The 19,440-nt window shown below is 37.6% G+C and overlaps 1 protein-coding gene across 1 annotated transcript in view; it reads right to left on the reverse strand.

The window, feature by feature from the left end:
- Window positions 1–8,057: 8,057 nt before the first annotated feature.
- The window catches only part of LOC104135861 (cytochrome b-c1 complex subunit 2, mitochondrial), an 11,688-nt gene continuing 305 nt past the window's right edge, over window positions 8,058–19,440 (reverse strand). Inside the window, exons 2-14 of the mRNA XM_009649548.2 lie at window positions 18,274–18,366; window positions 17,998–18,147; window positions 16,697–16,761; window positions 15,660–15,716; window positions 15,188–15,312; window positions 13,759–13,856; window positions 13,279–13,336; window positions 13,017–13,112; window positions 11,911–12,110; window positions 11,557–11,637; window positions 10,943–11,019; window positions 9,006–9,159; window positions 8,058–8,298 (exon numbers count right to left, since the gene is read on the reverse strand). Coding sequence (XP_009647843.1) covers window positions 8,215–8,298; window positions 9,006–9,159; window positions 10,943–11,019; window positions 11,557–11,637; window positions 11,911–12,110; window positions 13,017–13,112; window positions 13,279–13,336; window positions 13,759–13,856; window positions 15,188–15,312; window positions 15,660–15,716; window positions 16,697–16,761; window positions 17,998–18,147; window positions 18,274–18,366 — 1,338 coding nt within the window. The 3' untranslated portion in view covers window positions 8,058–8,214. The remainder of the gene's footprint in view (window positions 8,299–9,005; window positions 9,160–10,942; window positions 11,020–11,556; window positions 11,638–11,910; window positions 12,111–13,016; window positions 13,113–13,278; window positions 13,337–13,758; window positions 13,857–15,187; window positions 15,313–15,659; window positions 15,717–16,696; window positions 16,762–17,997; window positions 18,148–18,273; window positions 18,367–19,440) is intronic.

Consider the following 19,440-nt stretch of genomic DNA (forward strand, 5'->3'; position numbering starts at 1 on the left):
AGCAGGAGAGGTTTGGATGAGATCCTATGCAGAAACTGCAGAATTTAAGGGTGACCTTGGAGAAAATCAGGACAGTGTTAGGGGAACTGTAATACTGGCAAGTGTGAACTTTCTGTAGCACAGAACAAAGACAAAATCCACCTTCCTTGGAGACTATATAGACTGATATCAGGTATACTAAAAAGAAAAGACTCTCATCTAAAAGTGTGAATCTTAGCATTCCTCCCAAATGCTTTGTAGGCTTTGGATTAACCACAGCTTTCATAATTTTAAATCTCTCATGTCCAGCAAGATAACTTCATGCAATAAGAAGCAGCTTAAAATCAGGATTCTGGCTTCTAATTAAAGTTAGCTAGTTTTGTGATTAGCATTTTTTGTTTATTTTTTCACTGCTGATAATTTGCAGACCTACTACTGCTCATTAATTTTATTGGATTTGCTGAATAATTTTGGCTAGAAAATAATATAAATTAGCCTTACTTCATATAATCTGTTTACACTTATTTGTCTTGGACTTAAGTACTCATTCTAGAAGTAGGAAACTAGGATTCAGTTCCTTCTTCTGGCTGAAAAGGATTGAAACACACATTTCTTGAAAAGTGACCAAGAACACCATAGGAAAGGTTTCAATCCCTTCAACTGTTCCTGTTCCACTTTGCATAAATTCCTGAGATGGAAAAACAGTAGCAGGTCAGACATCCAACCTCTCAGAATTATCAACAGATGGAAGTGTTTTCCAGAGTGGGTCTTCCTTTGGTTTTCCTGCATAACCATGAAAATATTAAGTATTTTATTCAAGTGAAATGTAGTCTTCTACTCAACAACAAAAAAATCCTGCACTCTTCATTGGGAAGGAAAAAAAAATTCAAACCATTCCAATTGACAAATCAAATGTGCACATTGCTACACTTCCAATCCTAATTCTTTTACAGACATTCTGTGCTGTCATTTAGAGCCTGATCCAAAGCTTTACTGAAGCCATTGGAAAGGTGACCAAGTTTCTGTATTTTAAAGAAGAGGGGTAAAGTGGTGGGAGTTTTCATTAAATGATTCCAGACTGCTGGAGATGGTCTCAAGCAGTTAAGTTATTGCTACCCCACTGTCAGAAGTTACAGTTAGCGATTACATCTTAAAACAGAGACAAAAAAGTAATTTTTAACAGAATACAGTTTGGTTTAGGAGTCTCAAGCACTCGTGTGACATTCTTAACTTTTCCTAGATCTTGATGAGGAGAATGGGCTTTAGAGATGGAGGATTTAGTTTATTACACTATTATATTTCTTGGTGGAGACACTGGGATAATGTCATCTTCATAGTATTACTCATATTATGCATTTGAATGGATAGTGGATGCTCAAAGATTATTTTATTTCTATAGGTGCTAAATGTGGCAAGCACAGTCCCTCCCCTCGTGTCAGCAGTAGGTGGGAAAACAATGTGCTGGGAATTTAGAAATTAATCTCCTCTATAAATATTGATTCAAAAAATCAATTTTTTGTAGAAATTCAATCTTTTCTTGAAGTTCATAACAGCTGACAACTCCTCTGTTCTGTTATTCTGTACCTTGTTCTCTACCTTCCCTGAATATATCACCATTTGTAATGAATACTTAACAGCAACATTGCTTTTTCTCTCGGTAAAATGTGACTTTTTAAGAAATAAGTTTCTCAGTAAAAGCTACTTTCAGTATATTTATTTGCAGAAAGCTAGTTTATGGAGTATACTAACTTTTTGTAAGTATTGCTGTTATGGCTTTTTGACAGCAACTCAGCAGACAAAGCCTATCTAGAGAAGCAGTTAAGGATGAGGGACTTAAGTGTTTGGACAATGAAGAATGGGTAAAGGACCTGCTCAAATGTCTCCTTAAACATTTTATATGATATCACACTTTCAACTAGTGAAATTTTCCTTTCACTTTTCAAAGGGAGGTTGCCAGCACTGGAAAACATCTCTCGGCACACACTGATTGCAGTGTTGAAGGCAAATATTAGGATGGGTGAACAAGGATTAGGTCTCATAATCATACAGAATGGACCATATCTCCAGATAACAAGCCTTGTTGAGAAAAGCTCTGCAGCTAACAATGGAAAGCTAAAACCAGGTAAAAAGAACCAACAGCAGTATTCAAATTTAATAGCATTGAAAATATTCTTGTTTGGCATTTATGCTTTGCGCCTGTCTCTGATTTATTTACACTTACACAGATCAAAAGAAACTCAATTTAAAATTTCAGAGAAAAGAAACTAGCACAAACTGTATAAAGCTCCGTGCCAGCATTCCATTGTAATGAAATACCTGGGATCTTGAAATAGCTGATATGGGTGACTGTTTCATAATCAGATCAAGATTTAAGTCTATATATTGTTCCCCAGTAAAAACAGATTTCCTATTCATCAGCAGGCTTGTCCAAAAATAGTTTGACTGTTACCTTTATATAGCAACTGAACTTGAATAATATCATTCTTTGTTTGGTGCATTATTGTTCAAGTAATTTCACTCTGCAAGTAACACAAAAACTTCCTGAAGAGTTGAAATTAATTTGCCTTATTGCTTTTTATTTCTCTTTATTATATGGAATAGTTACAAAGCAGCAATGGACTAATCTCTGTGCTCTAACAATGCATGCAGGTGTTCATTTGCTAAATGCTTTAAACCTGAAATGTGCCATATCAGTACTAACAGACTATTACTGGTTATTAAGGTTTCTTGTGGAACATCAGACTCCTATATTAAGCTTGTAATTGAAAGCTCTGTAAATTTGCCTGCTTCATATGGGTCCCTAGACTGATTACATTAGACTCCTGAACTACAGTTTGGGGACGAGAGTGTACTATGTTATTACCATTTATTAAATTGTTTCTAACATATAAATCTATGAAGCTAAGACTTGAGTGTAATGAAGTCATTTAGAAATTTACTGGCTGTATAGTGAAAATTCATATCCTTAAATTAGAACAATTTTCCCAGCATTGCCTTTATAGTTTGGGCAGTCCTTTCTTCTTGCACCTTTCAGAGAAAATTAGAATTCGAAGCACTAGGAAGAAAGATCTACTTGTTTGATGCAATAAAGGCCATCAAGTGGAGTTCTTAACCTCTTTTTAGACAAGGCTTTGCACTTTTGATCCAAGTATAAAAATCAGTGGAAAAATCCCAAGCATAAAATAGAAATGGATTTGGATTTGAACAAGTACTTTTTTTAAAATTATAATTATCTTAGGAGCTGATAGCTTTAATCTATTCCCTAAAAAAACTCCTATGGTATACAAAAGCATATATATGATACTGGTTTTGTTATTTTGTTTGGGGTTTTTTACATTCATAAGATAAAAAATACAGAATATTAATCACTGAAACTAAGTAGTTCTATTTGCAACAGTTTGAAAAAGGCAAGCTCCCAAAGCATGTTCAATAAAGGCTATAAGAACAAGGAGTCCAATTATTTGTGGCATGTAATGTGTGTGATTTACTGCAGCAAGTATTCAACCCTTTAAAGAGGGTTGAGGACTGGTAACAAACATTGTTCCTTTGTAGCTGATCTTCATTTTTGGAGACAAAAGAAACAATTTGAGCATGCTTCATGGAGCACCTGGTTCTAACTCGGCACATTACACACACACAAAAAAAGCAAACAGCTGATTTTGTTCAATTAGTGTTTAGAGCGAGCTTACAAAACCTTTGGATTTAAGACCAAAGCTGTAAAATTTTCCAGAGAAGATAGCATTTTGTAGAAGCCCCATCTCTTAATAATACTGGAGGCAGCACGCTCATTTTGGCACTAATACCAATGTACAGAACATGGGGCTTGAGAAAAATATGATGCTCTGCTTAGGAGTTTTTCTTGCAGTGAATTAGGTTTTATCTTTATGGACTTACTGTTTCATTTGAGTAAGCTGAGTATTATCTGTACAATTTCAAACTGGAACCTAGAACAATTTTATTACTACTTATAGGTTGAAAGAGCTGGTGCCATTCTGCTGACTTTAACAGGGAGGAAGTAGAAGTTAACAGCGGTAGTGAGAGGCACTAATGTCTTAAAATCCTACAGTTAGACTCACCAAACTCATATGTACGTATGTATGCCCTATTCTCCATGCCAGCAAGAAGAAATAGGGCTGCTTAGTACATGTGTTTCCTTAAAATACCTTCATAAGGCAAGAGGTTATCTCCACGTAAGTCTTCGGTGGGCACTGAGTGATATCAATCACAAAACTGATAGGTGAATGGGAAAGCTGGGTGGTTCAGACTCTAGATGCTGGAGCGAGGAGCAAAATTTTCTACGTCTGCTGTTCAGAGAAGGCTTTGACTCGCCACAGCAGTGTTATCAGCACAGTATGGGCAGAAAAAACTAAATTCTGAAATAATCTATTAAAAGCCGAGAGTGTCTTGCAGATATTTTAAAGCATCAGTACATTTATGTCTATACATTTTGAAACACATAATCTGGGTGATTTACCTTTCTGTTTGAGGCTGGTAACTTACATAAAACTGTTGGTAAAATGTTTCCTGTTGCTTTTTTGGTGTCTACTATCCTGATGCTTGTTCCAGAACTTCTTGTTTGTACCCCAGTAGAACCAGTATCTTGTGACAAGCTGGAGTCAAGAGAGGGTGTGATGAGGATGGAGTAGGAGTAGGAGTTAGTGGAAAAAATGAATGAAAAAATGGTAGTCAGTAATTCAGGTGAACATTTTTAAAGCCTGCAAATTTTTGCTACAGGCACGATTAACCCAAAGGGTTAAGAAGAAAATAGAGCAGATGGAGAGAGGCTCCTTGCTCTGCCTAATGTGGCAGCAGGCAGCTGTACTGCTTGTTCAAATCCCCTATGCTGTTCTGTTGCAGTTCAGTACATAATGTTTACTGGTACTGCTCCTCTGTGCAACTGTTTCTGCCAGGCTGCTGACAGAGCTGTAGTCTGCTGCAGGTTGATTCTGCTTGCCTTTTGCAGTGTCTGAAATTACAGGCTTACACAATAATTACAACTCCCCCAACTTCTCAAAGCCCATCTTGTTATACCCCGTGGTATATATAGGACCTGGGGCTTCTGTACTTTGTTGTTCTTGGATGTAGTACTGCTTTTTGCAGACTGCAGCTCAGTGCCTCTCACTGGTAGCAGGTAATAAGAACATTGTAGCCTTATCCCTTCAAACAAACACAAAACCCACCACTGCTTACTTCTGGAACTTCTCAGTTAGATTCTGCACCAGCTCTTGTAGGCACCTCCTACTTCTCCCCCTGCCTCCCTTGCCATGTGCCCACATGTTGGTTGTCCTCAGAGTAGGCACCAGCCACCGAGGAGGGTCAAACCCTGGAAACCTCCAGGGGCCCAGACAAACCTAAGGTGTCGCGGCCATTACACAGATTCTCCAGCATCCACCTAGGCAAACTTAGCCACTATGGAGGAAGGGGTACGCACAGCTCCATGCCAACAGGTAAATAGCAAGGTGACATATGAGGGTAGGCAGCAGATATGTATAGACAGGGTATTCCAGCTGTGAAAAGGTACAGTAAAGCAGTGGAAAGATGCCAGCAGAACTGTTCAGAGTGCAGCTGTGTAACCTCAGCTCAACCTTGCTGGAGTCTGTCTGGTCTCAAGTAGCGGTCCTGATTAGAGCATGCACCATTGTACCTTTATCATGCCTAAAAAATCCCACAGAAGTGGAAGGTAGCACTGAATAGGCAATCTAAAGGTTAGCATGTTTGCTCAGAAAAATACCCAAAGAAAATAAGTGAATTGCAGCTTTCCTTAGTGCTGTGGAAAGGCTAGTTCTTAACAGAGACAAACCCCCCTTTCATTAAAAAGAAAGAAAAAAAAAAATGCATCCAGTTGAAGAGCTGCTGAACACATGCTTTTACATAACAATGGAAAGTGGTTAAGACTACATATTTTGTAATATGAACATTAAAAAAATTGAAAAAGTCTCTTAAACTGCTGTCAATTTTCTTCCTTGGCAGGTGATGTCCTAATAAAAATTGGACATGCTAATGTTCTAGGGTGGACTCTGCAAGAACTTCAGCAACTCCTGCAGAATATTCTTGTGGGAACTACCCTACAAATCAGAGTTTACAGAGATTTTATTGAAGTACCTCAATGCTGGCAAAGTGCAGTTGAATTCATTCCTGAAACAAAGCTTCCTGTGATGACAGCAGAGTAAGAAATAAGTATTGTACATAACTAGAATTTCACACCTTGCTTATTATTCTAGCAGGAAACAAGAAATAGTGTAATAGCTTTTTCATTTTAGGATAAAACATTCATGTAAGGATTTACTTCCATTTATTTTTCTGAAATAGAAAACCGTGATTTGAAATGAACAAATACCAAAATAAAAGTTCAATTTTCTAGTTACAGTGAGGACGGTCAGGACAAACATTAATTTTAGATGTGCCCCTTCCCGCCTCCACAGAGTCAGGCTGGCAACAATGTCACTGAAGTCAAAGAGGCCATGTCGATTCTAATAGCCAAGGATCTAGACAATTCCAAGTAGCTGATGATACCAGGATGGAGGTCTTGCTACAGCCATGTAAAAAGCTTATCCATTTCTTAATCAGTCTAACTACTGACAGTGGTTAATGTCCATGACTTTTAAAACTAAACTTCAGGAAAAATAAACTCTTCTTGCGAGAGCCACTGCATACAGAAGCTTTAAAAAAAATACATTGCTCTCAATCCTAAAGGTAGCTCATATAGCAAGTATAATTAATCTAGATGGGATACAATGCAGTTACAAGTTTTCCTGAGGCACAAAGATTTAATAGAAAAGAAACCTCAGAGGCAGGGGAACAATAGTATTGGAAGGAGATAATTAGGCTAGAACAGCAGAAAGGAAGCTATGTGGCAAGGGGCTTTCAGAGAGATTAAACCTCTAAGCTTACGTTTAAATAAATCAAATTATTTGCTATTCTGAAGGAGCAGAAAAAGGATAGCTTGCTTTTCTGTTGACCAAATTACAACTTGGCTATTAGCTTAGAGGCTGAAGGAAACTGCACAAAGGACTATGGACAACAGTATCAGTTTGATATTAGAGGAGCTTCAGAATTAATGAACTTGTCTTTAGAACTAGTATTCACAAAAATACTTAAGACTCCATGATTAGTTAACTAAATGGCTATGGGAATTATTGCATGTTAAATAATATCATGCTGTGTATTTTCAGCACAACTGAAGATGAAGATGACACCGGATGCAGTAGCGATGATGACGTAAACTTGGGAGCTTTTCAGTATAAATCTTCCCAGTCATACTGTTGTGAGTTGACTCATAAGTTACCAGCAATATCCAACATTTGGCAAATTTCTGATACAGGCCAGACACTTAGAGTAGGCACAGACAGTGGTTGTGATGCTGTACTTCACAATGATGTTGATATATTGTGCTATCCTAAATTTGATGCTAGTGGTGTTAACCCTCCTTCAGACCAGGCTACATCCAACAGTGAGACCAGTTCCTCTTCCTCACCCCCTTCTACATCAGATGCATCCATACTGGAAGAACTTGCCTTTATTTCAGAATAGCTCAAAACTTGACTTCTTCAAAACCTGGTTTTCTGAAGTTGTATCTTACCTGCTCTAATACATGCCTAGAGTTCAAAAAAAATCTAAATGTCCCAAGATATTTGAAATTATTTATTAGCTATATAAGGCTTTTTTAGCAATGCCCTCCCTCCCCTCTAAGATGTCTATCAATGCTACTCATGGAGAAGAAATGCAGAAACACTACGTCTGCTAGTCCCAGACAAATAGCAGTTGCAAGCTCTAAGGTCTAATATCTTTGTTTGAAGGTAAGTTTCAGTTTCTTCATTTACTTGACACAAGGATGGTGCAGTTTATCAAGAACTTTTCCCGAATACATGGACAACTGGTGGCAATTACAGTATTTGTCTGCATCACAATGATAATTTCTGATATATCTTTTACATCCACTAAAATTCACCTTATTTTCTCACCATAGTTTTAAACACAGTGTACAGAGCCAGACTTCTCAGCATTTTAGATACCATTTTCAGTGGAAAAAAAACTCAGCACAAAATGTAAGAACTCAGCACTTTATTTGATGAGTGCAAGCTCACAATTACTCCAGATTAATTTTCTGAAAGAACTGAATTCATAAATAACACATTAGTAGTAATTTATTTAGAACATAGGTGACTTAGAGCTCAGGTCCATCTTGAATCCACTCCCCAGGGTTTGTTTTTTTCTTTTTTTTTTTCTTTTTTTTTTTTACAACTCGTCAAGAAAAGGAGTATTTCCCAAATCCCCACTAGCTGCCATTGATTTCTTCCCATTGACAAACTTCTTTGCAGCCTGAAAATAAATCAGAGAGATGGATATAAGGAAATATTCACTACAACAGAATTTATCTTGCTGCTCACAGCCTCAGCTTCAAGTTATTAAACAACAAATCCCAATACCGCCATAGTACATCATCAAGTAAACAGTTTCCCTTTTGCTGTCTAAACTTACTTGCTTCTAATCCAGCTCATTACTTTAAAATCTAAACAGTGTTGGCAGGATGACAGTTGGCTATTAAAAAACCCAAGTTTTTTTTCTTGGAATTTCTCTTTCTGATGGGTTTCTGTATAAAGCTTGCTTCAAGTATAAGCAACAAGATAATCTAGAACAGAAATGCAGTCAATTCATCACTGAAAGCCTAATTGTTTTATTAAGCACACCAAATATTCTAGACTCAGGAATCCTAGAAGTCTTGACACAGAATTGCCTGCACTGAAACCAGTATCAAGTTTTCCATGAATACTAGTTGGCAGTTTTAGTAAATTTAAGTGAAGTAGATGAGAATTTCGCATACTCCCAGCTACGCTAGTTTTACAGTGTCTTGGATTAAAGGGTCTTCTGTTAATAAACATAGCCAGCTGGGATTTGTAAATGAGTTGCTTTTTTTTAAAGACAGTATGTATGTCTGTTTACAAACACACAAACGAGCACCCGTTTTGTATTAAAAAAAAAGTTACACAGTGACTAAGGAACACCTGTAGATGCCAACACATACTTACATTCACAACATCAGCAGTGGCTACAGAGTCGATTTTTTGAGCAACAACAGATGGTGATGTGTGTGTGCCAGAAACCAATGACTCGGAGCCAATTTCATTCAGTAACCCTTCGGCAGTCTCCACGGACATCAAATAGGTGGCTTTCAGCTGGTTTCTGCGATCAGACAAAGCATTAACGATGAGTGAGTGTATCAGTCCTGTTACTACGTTCCCCGCCACCCCTGTTAAGTGTAATGAGTTTTTGATGCTTTTTAAGTTTTCAAGATTCCTCTTCATTTTTAAATGTTTCCCTTTTCAAGTACGGAAGGGTTCTGTAGTTAGGAAAGTGGCACCACAAATAGTCCGAGCATGAAAAGGACAGAGTACTTGAACACCTACAGCCTTGGAATGATCAGCCACCCCACACAATCAGAAGATGTCTGGCTCAGAATTTGCTTCTGTTTGAAGTAACTAAAGCAGGCACTCTGGGGATTAGACAAACTAATCTATCAAGTTTAAAAATCAGGTTTAAAATTTATCCCAGTTTCTCATCAAGAACAGATGTACACAGAGCTATTTTGTTGTAAGCGACAAAGAAGCAACAAATATAAGTGGTCAGGATCCTCATGCAACAGTTCCATGTTCTGTTAAAAGACTGCAAGTTTATACTGTTTTTTCCATTTCATTCAGTCTCACTGCTACATATGAAAGTCTTACTTTTATAAGCTAGTCCTTCTATTCTTTTTTAGAAGTCAAAATGGCAAAAAATGGTTTATTCCAGTAGAATATGATTAAGTAGCTTGGTATTTTTGACTGAATTGCAAGACTGTACAAGTATCACTGACAAAGTTAATTTGGTTTTGGGGGTGTTTTTTTGGTCACTAAAGGAAAAAGAGCAATATAGAAAGTAAGTGAAGCCATTCCAGAAGGGAAATTCCAGGGGAGAAAAAAAAAAAAAAAAGAAAAAAAAAGCCACAGCACCGTACTCCCCAATACTAGGCAACTTCTTAACAAACAAACAAACAAACAAAACCCAACCCCAAAAAAACACCAGCCAAACCAGAACCCACCAAAAAACCCAAAGACCAAGAATGCCCCCCAAACTAACAATGACAAATATAAAGGTCCAGAATTCGCCATTTAGCTACTAGTGGCTAAGGCACAACCAATCACATCTAGTTTACCATGTTTTGTGTAATCAAGCTTTACGTGGAGTCTTCTAAGTATTTTATAAATGCAACAGACACTATTTCAATTTTTCTACTTGAGTGAATCTGTACTATATTTTGTATTGCACGACTACAGTTTTAGAGGCTCAGCGCAGTTTAACACTACTTGGAGGTCAAGCACCAGCTAATGTGCACAACCCTCTATAAATTAGAAATGCTAAAACTTTGTTGGTGTTACTGCATCTCTAATAGTAATTTTCCCCCATCTGAAATATTCCTAGGGGCATGTATTACGAGCATTTGGACGTAACATCATTAATTCACTGCTTTACACTTGCAGACCCTCATTACTACTATCCTTTGAAGATGCACAAGATTGCTTAATATAATTGTTTTGGGAATTGCTACAGCGCAACTGTAAAGGGAATTACTTAAATAATGCAATTTAGGATTCTAATTTAAATACATCTTAATACTACAGAGTATGATTAAAATGACAGCATCTGCTGATACTTGCTAATTTCTTATATTGAAACAGTTTTCAGAAAACATTAACACTTATCTAACAAGTTTTTATTAGGAAATACCACTAGCAGAGAATCAGCGTAGCTTTGAAAAAAGGAGTATTGACAGTGCTTCAATTTTAAACACAAGAAAGTGAGCAGTTCCCCATGGAAATAATTACAGGACAATAAGCTTTGCTGTACAGAATAGTGTAAGTGTTTGACAAGTAGCTACATGTTAGGAAGTTCTCTCTACAACACACAAGACAGTTTTTTACTCACGTACTTTGCCTTTGCGACATCGTCATCGGTGACACTGCCCTGAGCAACTGCCTTTATCTGGTTCAAAGCAGCTTTAATGACCTGAGGACAATTAAATCATTTAAGACTTCTTCCTGCGTTAAATTTCATTATGTTATTTCTATCACCTGACATCTTAGAAACTTCAGGGGAGAGCAGCTGATAGAATTGGGTTTGGGCAGACAATACTAACACTAAGAGCTTTACAACAAAGCTAAAGCCGCTGTAATAAATGCCCAAGTGAGACACAAAACCACAATTATTTGTACAGTCTCACCATTTTTCATGAGAGTATTCAGTTCTGCCAGCTTTGAGAGCCAACATGTTCCTTGTGATATGCTTAGGCTTACACATGTAAATCAGCAATTACAGTCAGCAATTCAAGGTATTTTACTAGCTGTGGTTCGTATGAGGTATTTTTACCTCCCAGAAAGCAAGTCTCATTCCCAGCTCACAGAGTTCAGTCATAACTGAACGTGCAGCATTCTTATACAAGAAACGAGATGGATTGACTTTTTTTAGATGAATTGGTCACCATCTCAAATCGAAACACTAGTTTGAGTTATGTTGTTAATACCTAAATTCTAATCAGCAACTCACCTCCCCAGCATTTGGAGCCTGGGATATGGTATAAATCCCAAAGAGCCCAGAATCAGAGTAGTTAACGTTAAATGCGGAAGCCTGCAAAACAAACATTAGCATCAATTGTTTCAAGTATCAGAACAATTCAGCTTCAAGCATAGGAAAATTATTACTGTTAGAACCTAAAATACTGTAATTCAGGAAGCGAAATTCTGTGCAGAGTAAAGATCAGATTGGAAGGCCTTCTCTGAAATATTGTAACTTGTGCAAGAATGAACTAATTAAGATTCTAGCTGGAGGTAGTAACCTCTCAAAGGATGGTATGGATTTTACTTAAAGTATTAGAGTACAGTAGTAATCCTTTCAACTTACATCAAATGGCTGGGTAGTTGCTTTAGCAATACCCTGGGACAATTTGCTGGTAACATTGCTTCCCCTCTTGATAAGGGGTCCAGCACCTAAAACATGCTGAAGAACACTGAACGCGTTTGCGTCTGCGCTTCCAACAGCGGCTCCTTCTGTTACAATAGCAGCATGGACAAGGCTATCACCATTCTGTTCTCTGATTTCTCCTAAAAATATAACAACAGAATAAAAGGCAATGCAGTGTTCAGTTAGAAACTACCATACAATTAGAGGTATAGAAAAGAAACATTTCTAGCCAGGAGTTAGTTTCATGAGAGAGAAGCCAGGGTGTGAAGTTATGGCATGTCCACTCAGAAAGACAGCAAGAAGCTGTTAGCAGGCTGTAGGTCATTTTAAAGTCTTTTACATTCAAAAATTTTCTTGCAAGGACAAACCCAAGTATGTTACTATGCCTTATTCGAACCTGACCCTAAACCATACGTAGTATGAGACGACAAAACTCAAGTGAGTGTTCAGAAAACAACCAGAAAAGTAGCATACCTTCTGTTCATAGTAATATTTATACTGTTTTATAGAAAATGAAGTTATTCCAGTCAAATATTAAATGTTGGAAATTTAATTTTTTTTCCCCCCATCTGTTTACAGAGTTATCCAATACCCCAACTAAAGAATAGCTATTGGTATTAGCACGAGATACTGCTCTGAAAGAGCTAAGCATTGCTTTGTCTTTTATGAAAGACTTCATGACATTCTAACAGATCTTTCCTAAAAAGAAAGCCTACCACCTCTTTTAGACAGTCCTTAATCTACTCTTCAGGGAATCTTCTAAAAAATGCCAAGAGAAACTATATGCCAGCTTGTTTTTCACTTTATGGAATAAATGATCTTGCGGGTAAAGCTTTGATGGATATATGAGTTCAGTTTTATACCAGAACTTTCAATGGTGGGGAATAATCCTCTGCTTACGTAGATGGGAGATACCTCTGAACCGTCACTTCCCATGTGCAGGATTTAGTGCAACTACACAGTTTTCAGTTGCAACCTTGAGTAATACCACGTTCATATTAAACAGAAAATCAGTCATTCACAGTAGATACAAGAAACCTACTTACCCCCTCGATAGACAGCCTTTGCGCTAGAAATACCAGCTCCACTTCGGATATTGAGAAAGTGCTCTGCAACTTGCTTTAAGTCAGAGTGCTTCACACCTGCAAAACAACGGTTCATTCCAAGTAATGTAATAACATTGAGAAGCTACAGCAGTTACATAAAGGTGTTTTAAGTGTACCATAACATTTTACTTCTACAGAGCACTCAAATGTTTACAGTAGTTTTCCCCTATGAATTGCAGTGTCCATTAAAGAACATACATACCTATTCCTACAAGAGCCATTCTCGCACTTGTGAAATTGTTCTGTACAAAATGGTGAAGCTGCAAAAGTAAATTCACATTTTAGGGTATTTTGTATGAAGAACAAAAATGGCAAGTGTGTTTCTAACATCCACTGTTCAGCCTTATACTTCTTAATGCAGCAAACTCCAATGCTTCCAAAAGGAAGTGTCCATAGAACAGCATTTTACACATTCTCCAGTGACAATTACAAAACACTTTTACACAAGAACAGCTGCATTTCATTGACAGCCTTCCTATCAAAAAGCCACTGACATTAACCACCTCTCTAAATGTGAACATTCTGTACCCAATACTAAAAGCTGCATGGAAATAAATTATTTTAACACCAGACTAACATGATAGCAAATACTGACTGTATATTTACTCAATTAATTGTCTCTCTCATCTATCCTTAATAAAGAAACCAAAACAGATTTATAACACAACACAGATAATCCTACCTGCTCAGAAGTAATTTTTCCGATCCTGTAATCTGGACAATATAAGGGGTTTGCCAGAGCATTCTTATAAGCTGCAGCATGCAAGTTTTCCAGCACTCCTACGAGGAACAAAGTTTCAGTGATGATGATTAACGTAAGAGCCACTTTTAATGAAGATTATGAATGAAACCAAGTGTTACCCCAGTGAAACAGAGCTGCAGTCCACTCTAAGGACCACAAGATCTGCAAAAGCAGGCCTGGAATAATCCAATACACATTGAAGTTTCATCCAAATCCTTGAGCAACAGAATCTGGTCTGAGGGCTTCTATTCTTTTATAACGTATTAAAAAATGAAAAATCTAATAACTTGAATATGCTCACACCTTTTGGCCTCAACAGCAAGCTATAAATGCAATCAGTGTTTGAGGGAGGGGGAGCAGTAGAAAACAACACCAAACCCCAACATCCTTTTAATTTGTTTCAGAATCATCTTCATCTTCACTGTAAGCATCCCTTGTTCTTGAGCTTGAGGATGAACAGGCTGTTTATAATACTTTGTGTGATGTCTCATCTCTCTCTCTATTCAGATGAAGGATGCTAGTGTCTTCAGTTCCCTTCTTGTTAGTTTCTTCTTCCTTCCAATAGTATTCTACTCATTCCTGTTTGAGATTCTCAAAACATTCTCAAGAGAAAGAATACGCTCCTTTCTTTATAGTTCTGAACATAACTGTAACTGAAAATATTAAATTACCGTGAAACCAACCTGTGGTTGATACAAGTTTACAAACAAAGATTGGTTTTGATTCAGATTTTTAAAAATAGGAGCACTTCAATATAAGCCAGAGATTTCCGAAGCCCAACATTGTGTTGTCAATGTTAATAGGTTATGAAGGTGAACACGCTTCACAGAGTAGTACAAACACAAGATATATTGGAATAGGCTTGGTTTGGCTGAGGTTTTGTGTTTGCTTTTTTTTTTTTTTTATAAACCTAAATCTGGAATCGATTTTCACTGTAATGAAAATACATACTGTTTTTATACCAAAATAACTATACAAATTCTTTGTCTTTTGTAGAATACTGTTTCCACATTGATGAGTAATACCTAAATATTGTTTTCCAAACACAAGCTGCTGCAAATACATTGTCAACAACACTCATGACTTGCACATTCTTTGGCTGTACTTCAAAAAAATTAAAAAGGTAAAATGGAAGCTGTCTTCAGAATGTTACTTGATAAATGTGTTATGCACAGGTTGGAAAACTTGTGGATTTATAAAAAAAAAAAAAAAAAGTTCTGTAACAACAGAAAGACCATACATATCGATGGGGAAAACCTGAAAAATGAAATGGTCGTGTGACAGAGCAGAAGAGAAACTATTTTTTCTAGTTTTTCATTTGGAAGAAACTCCTATGAAGCCAATGCAGTGAATCAGAAAATACACTTACCAACTTGAGGATTCTGAAATGCAACTGCTTTGTCAATTTTTAATTGTGGCTGAAGATCTGACACTTCCCATGATCTGAACTCTGGTGCTGTGGTGACATTAAGAAGGTACTCCATTACTGTATCACTAGATTAAAAAAGTTACAAAAGTGTTAAACACAATAGAAGTAGCATGTATTTCTTTTGAAATTGAAAGCAACTCAAACTAATCTGTAAGTAACGCATTAACAATATATCACTTGAGACAGAGTAGTTATGAGCACGGCTGTACAAGGCATGAGAATTCAACTTTGGTTCTGCAGCATTTGTATGATCAGTAACACAATACAGAAGCTGACTATTAATGCAGTAATTTATTTATTTCAAAGACATGAAAATGGGTGTTACTCCTACCCTGTAAAATGATAGGTCTCTACTACAGAGCAGTTTGTAAAGAATGCAGTAATTCAGTTTACAGCATATCCAGATACCTACACATAGTCACGCAGGCATTCGACAGAGTAAGTCATTTTCTCTCTTGTCGAGTATACACTAAATGAGAAAAAATACAAAATCCATTTCAGCAGAGAATATAGAATTGGATTTTCACACAGATTGCCCATTGACTGAATTCGTCAGCAAGATATTGACTAGAATATCTAGTTAACCTTAAATCTGCTTGAGATGACTGTTTGAAGGAGCGATAAAACACACACAGCAGAAAGACGTAACAAAACCTCTTATCTTAAGTATTCAAGTAATAACAAGTGCCTTGTGACCACGAGAATTTAAGACAACATGGTAATTCAAGGTAAAACAACAAAAAAGGCTGAATAGCAAAACTTGAAGAAAAATGCGCGTATGTATTAAACAAGGCAATTTAGAAATTATTCTCTTTGGGCAGAAAACACAGTTGGCCTTTTCCACTTGCTTCAACACATTTTTGATTAACAGGAACAAAAAAGGCCACAGGCTCAAGTTATCTAAAACACTGCTTTTAACCAAATTCTATATAAAACAATCTTACTGGATGATTTCAACATATATTGCAAGAAAGCAGGCACAGTGAGATCCCACTTTTATTTCTCCTAGGCTTGTTTTCTAGGTTTTAAACTCTCAAATCACGAAAGCCAACTACTGGCTAAATTGTTCCCAAAATTGCAGTGTGATCAGCGGTATCTATTCACAGAAGATGGAGAATAAAAAAAAACCAAAAAACAATACTGACTTCAGGAAGTTTAATCTCAAAGCCTGAAAAGGCAGAAAGAACATTAAGCTTTCTGGACAAATCACATTTCTTCCAGCTACACAACATTTATATTTTGTTGACTGAAAGGTGTTTTTAAAATACCGATCATGGGTGCACTCTTGAACCTTAACAGAATGAGAAGCACAAAAGACGTTCACCGTTGAAGCACCACTACCACACTGAGCTTATCTGCCTACATACTGTGCTTATTGTTTTACATTTCCTTTAGTCACACAGCTTGTTAGCATTTTACCCAGACAGATCTTTGTATGTGGTTACAAACCTTAGGCTACCCCCAACAGCTTCAATGCCACGAGTGATCCGGAAAGAAGATGCTCCTTTAGTAGTCTATTTAAAACAAAGAAAAGATTAAAAAGAGCAACTTAGAATTCTAGCTATTTTAAGAACAGATTTGCCTGAGGTTGTTCAGTGCTCAAGCAAAGTTGAAACAGTGTCAGTTAATTTATACAGAAGCCATTTTGAAAAGCTGAGCCACCTTACTGCACCCCTACTCCCAATCATTTCTACCATCCTCTCTGATTTTCCACCATAACTGCTCACATATTTGTTCCCCAGCCCCATTCTAGAATGATCCAGGTTTGCTTGAACATTTAATAGGATTCTTTGAATTAGATAAGCTTGACAAAAACAGGTCAAGGAAGGCTGATATATGCTATTACACTGACAGCTATCTGGGGAAAGTAACTTCAGGCAGCAGTTGGAAAGGAAGTAATAAGCAGCTGGGATGTTGGGGGTTTTTTTTTGTGTCTGAAACTGATGTGGATTGAGCCCAGACAACAGCAGTCAAAGACACCTCAGTGGTGCTATGTAGCTCTAATGGTCACAGCCTGGCTGGTGTGCGAGAGAGAGGGCGTATTTACATCTGCAGCTATACCAGACAGCAACAAGGGGAACGGCTGCAGTAGGCCAAGCCCAGGAGACATCTTGCCCAACGTTCTGTACCTGACAGCAGCAACAGACAAAGCTGTTTGAATTAACACCCCACAACCCATTCGGTGGTATTCCTGCAATACCTACAGGAGTTACTCCTATCAGCAACAGTTTAAGGATCTGCTATCAATGAATTTGCCCGATTCTTTTTTGAACCTACCAATATGTATCTGCCTCCACAGCAACTTGTACAACTGAAACTAGACATAAAACAGGAAGGGAGAACAAGGAACTTAAAATGTCCTGATGGCAGTAGTAAGAAAAACTATTCAGAAATATTCTACACACACACACAAAAGCGCAGTTGTATCAGCCATCCAAATTAACTTTTACTGCAGCTTAAACGAAATGAGTTATGTGCACAGCTTGATATATATATAAAAATAAAAAACATGTTTATAGTTTAAGACACCACCTGAGAGCATAATTCTAAGTAAGTATCACTGCCTGTCTTCCAGGAAGTAATGTCCTTTCTCCTGCACTTGAACCAGGTAACCAAGAATCAGTGTCCATTGTTTTCCACTTTATAAGACCTCTTACATTAAATTTTACCATATAACTTCTCTTTGCGACCACAAACCTTCCACCATGTCATCTACTGCCAACATAATAACAAAGAGAATAAACACCTACCAAATTAGATGCAAGACGAAGCAAGTGAGCAGTTCCCAAATTACTAGTGGTTTCATATCTGCTGCCTGCTTTAATAAATACACCAATTCTTGAAGCTGGAGAAAAGTTTTCCAGAGATGCAACAATTAAGCCATTTGGTAATTTTGTGATCTGTATTGAAAAGAAAAAAAAATTTGTTTAATCATCCACTGGAAGTACTGTCACAGTTCTGCTTTGACTGAGTTTTAAAAGGTAAATAAAAAGGATAGAGAAACAAATACCAGCATTTGTACTGACCTCAAGATCCTCAGACTCTGGAGATAATTTCACTCGTTCTGCAGTTGCTGAGGTTGCAACTTTAGGAGCTACCTTAAGCGAGTAAAGTCTCTTCTAGAGAAGAAAGCATAAGAGAATGTATTTCCTGAATTAGTTCATCACATATTCCATTACATATGTAGAAATACAATGAATGACTTCAAGCCCCAGAGTAAAAACAGCGATTCCCTTGGAATTCCTCCCATTGTTTTCTACATCACTGTTAGAACCTGTGCAATGACTTACATGAGGTCTCTAGAAGTTCAAGAAACAGCACTGTAAGAAAACTTTTTGCTGTTGTGCAGTGGAAATCTCTACTGATACTATATAGTCTGTAGGACCGACGTATAGCAATTAACTGACAATTAACACTGACTGCTGCATGCAAAGAGGACACATATGCAAGTCCCCAAACTTCAGAGTAGTAACCAGAAGCAGGCCTTCACATTGAAGAGGTGAACATTGCCAAAAGCCTTCCCCAAAGCAGCTGGCAATAGAAATGACAGGACTATTGGTTTTGAATCTGAAATGCTATTCCCTGCCACCCTTTTTGGAAGTTTCTTACACTTATAAAATAAATTTATTTGTAACTCTTCACATTAAAAGAATAACCTCATTCCCATACATCTCAAAGTAAAAACCCAAGTGACAGAAACACTGCTGCACTCAGTTGTAGGGATACCAATGACATAATTCCCCTTGCTTTGCCACAGACTCTGTTTAGTGTATGAGTCTAAGAAAAACTCCTTTCTTCCCCCACTGCAAATTTGTTAAGACACCTCATTTTAACCTCTAAGCCTTCTTACTTATGAATTACTAGCCACGTCTAAAATTGACTTACAAACATACTGCAACTCAGAAGACACCATCCTGCTCAAGAGGACACTGCCAGCAGATACCAAACACAAGTTATGTTTCAGCTCTCCGCCGGCTCAACAACATGTTTTGCAGCAGAGCAAGCCCTCTGCCCTCTCCACACCTCCAGCACCAGTCGAACCCCCCTGGCCAAAGGGCAATCCCTTGCCAGAGCCAGCCGAAGGCTCCCCAATGAGAAAGGATCCCCTCAGAGACCGTCCTCCCTTCTTCAGCCATACGGGCGGTCCTGCCTCATCGGCCGCTCGCGGGAAGGGGCCCCCGCCGGAGTCCCCC

Source organism: Egretta garzetta, unplaced genomic scaffold (genome assembly GCF_000687185.1).
Source record: "Egretta garzetta isolate BGI_Z169 unplaced genomic scaffold, ASM68718v1 scaffold292, whole genome shotgun sequence".
In the NCBI taxonomy this organism is placed as follows: domain Eukaryota; kingdom Metazoa; phylum Chordata; class Aves; order Pelecaniformes; family Ardeidae; genus Egretta; species Egretta garzetta.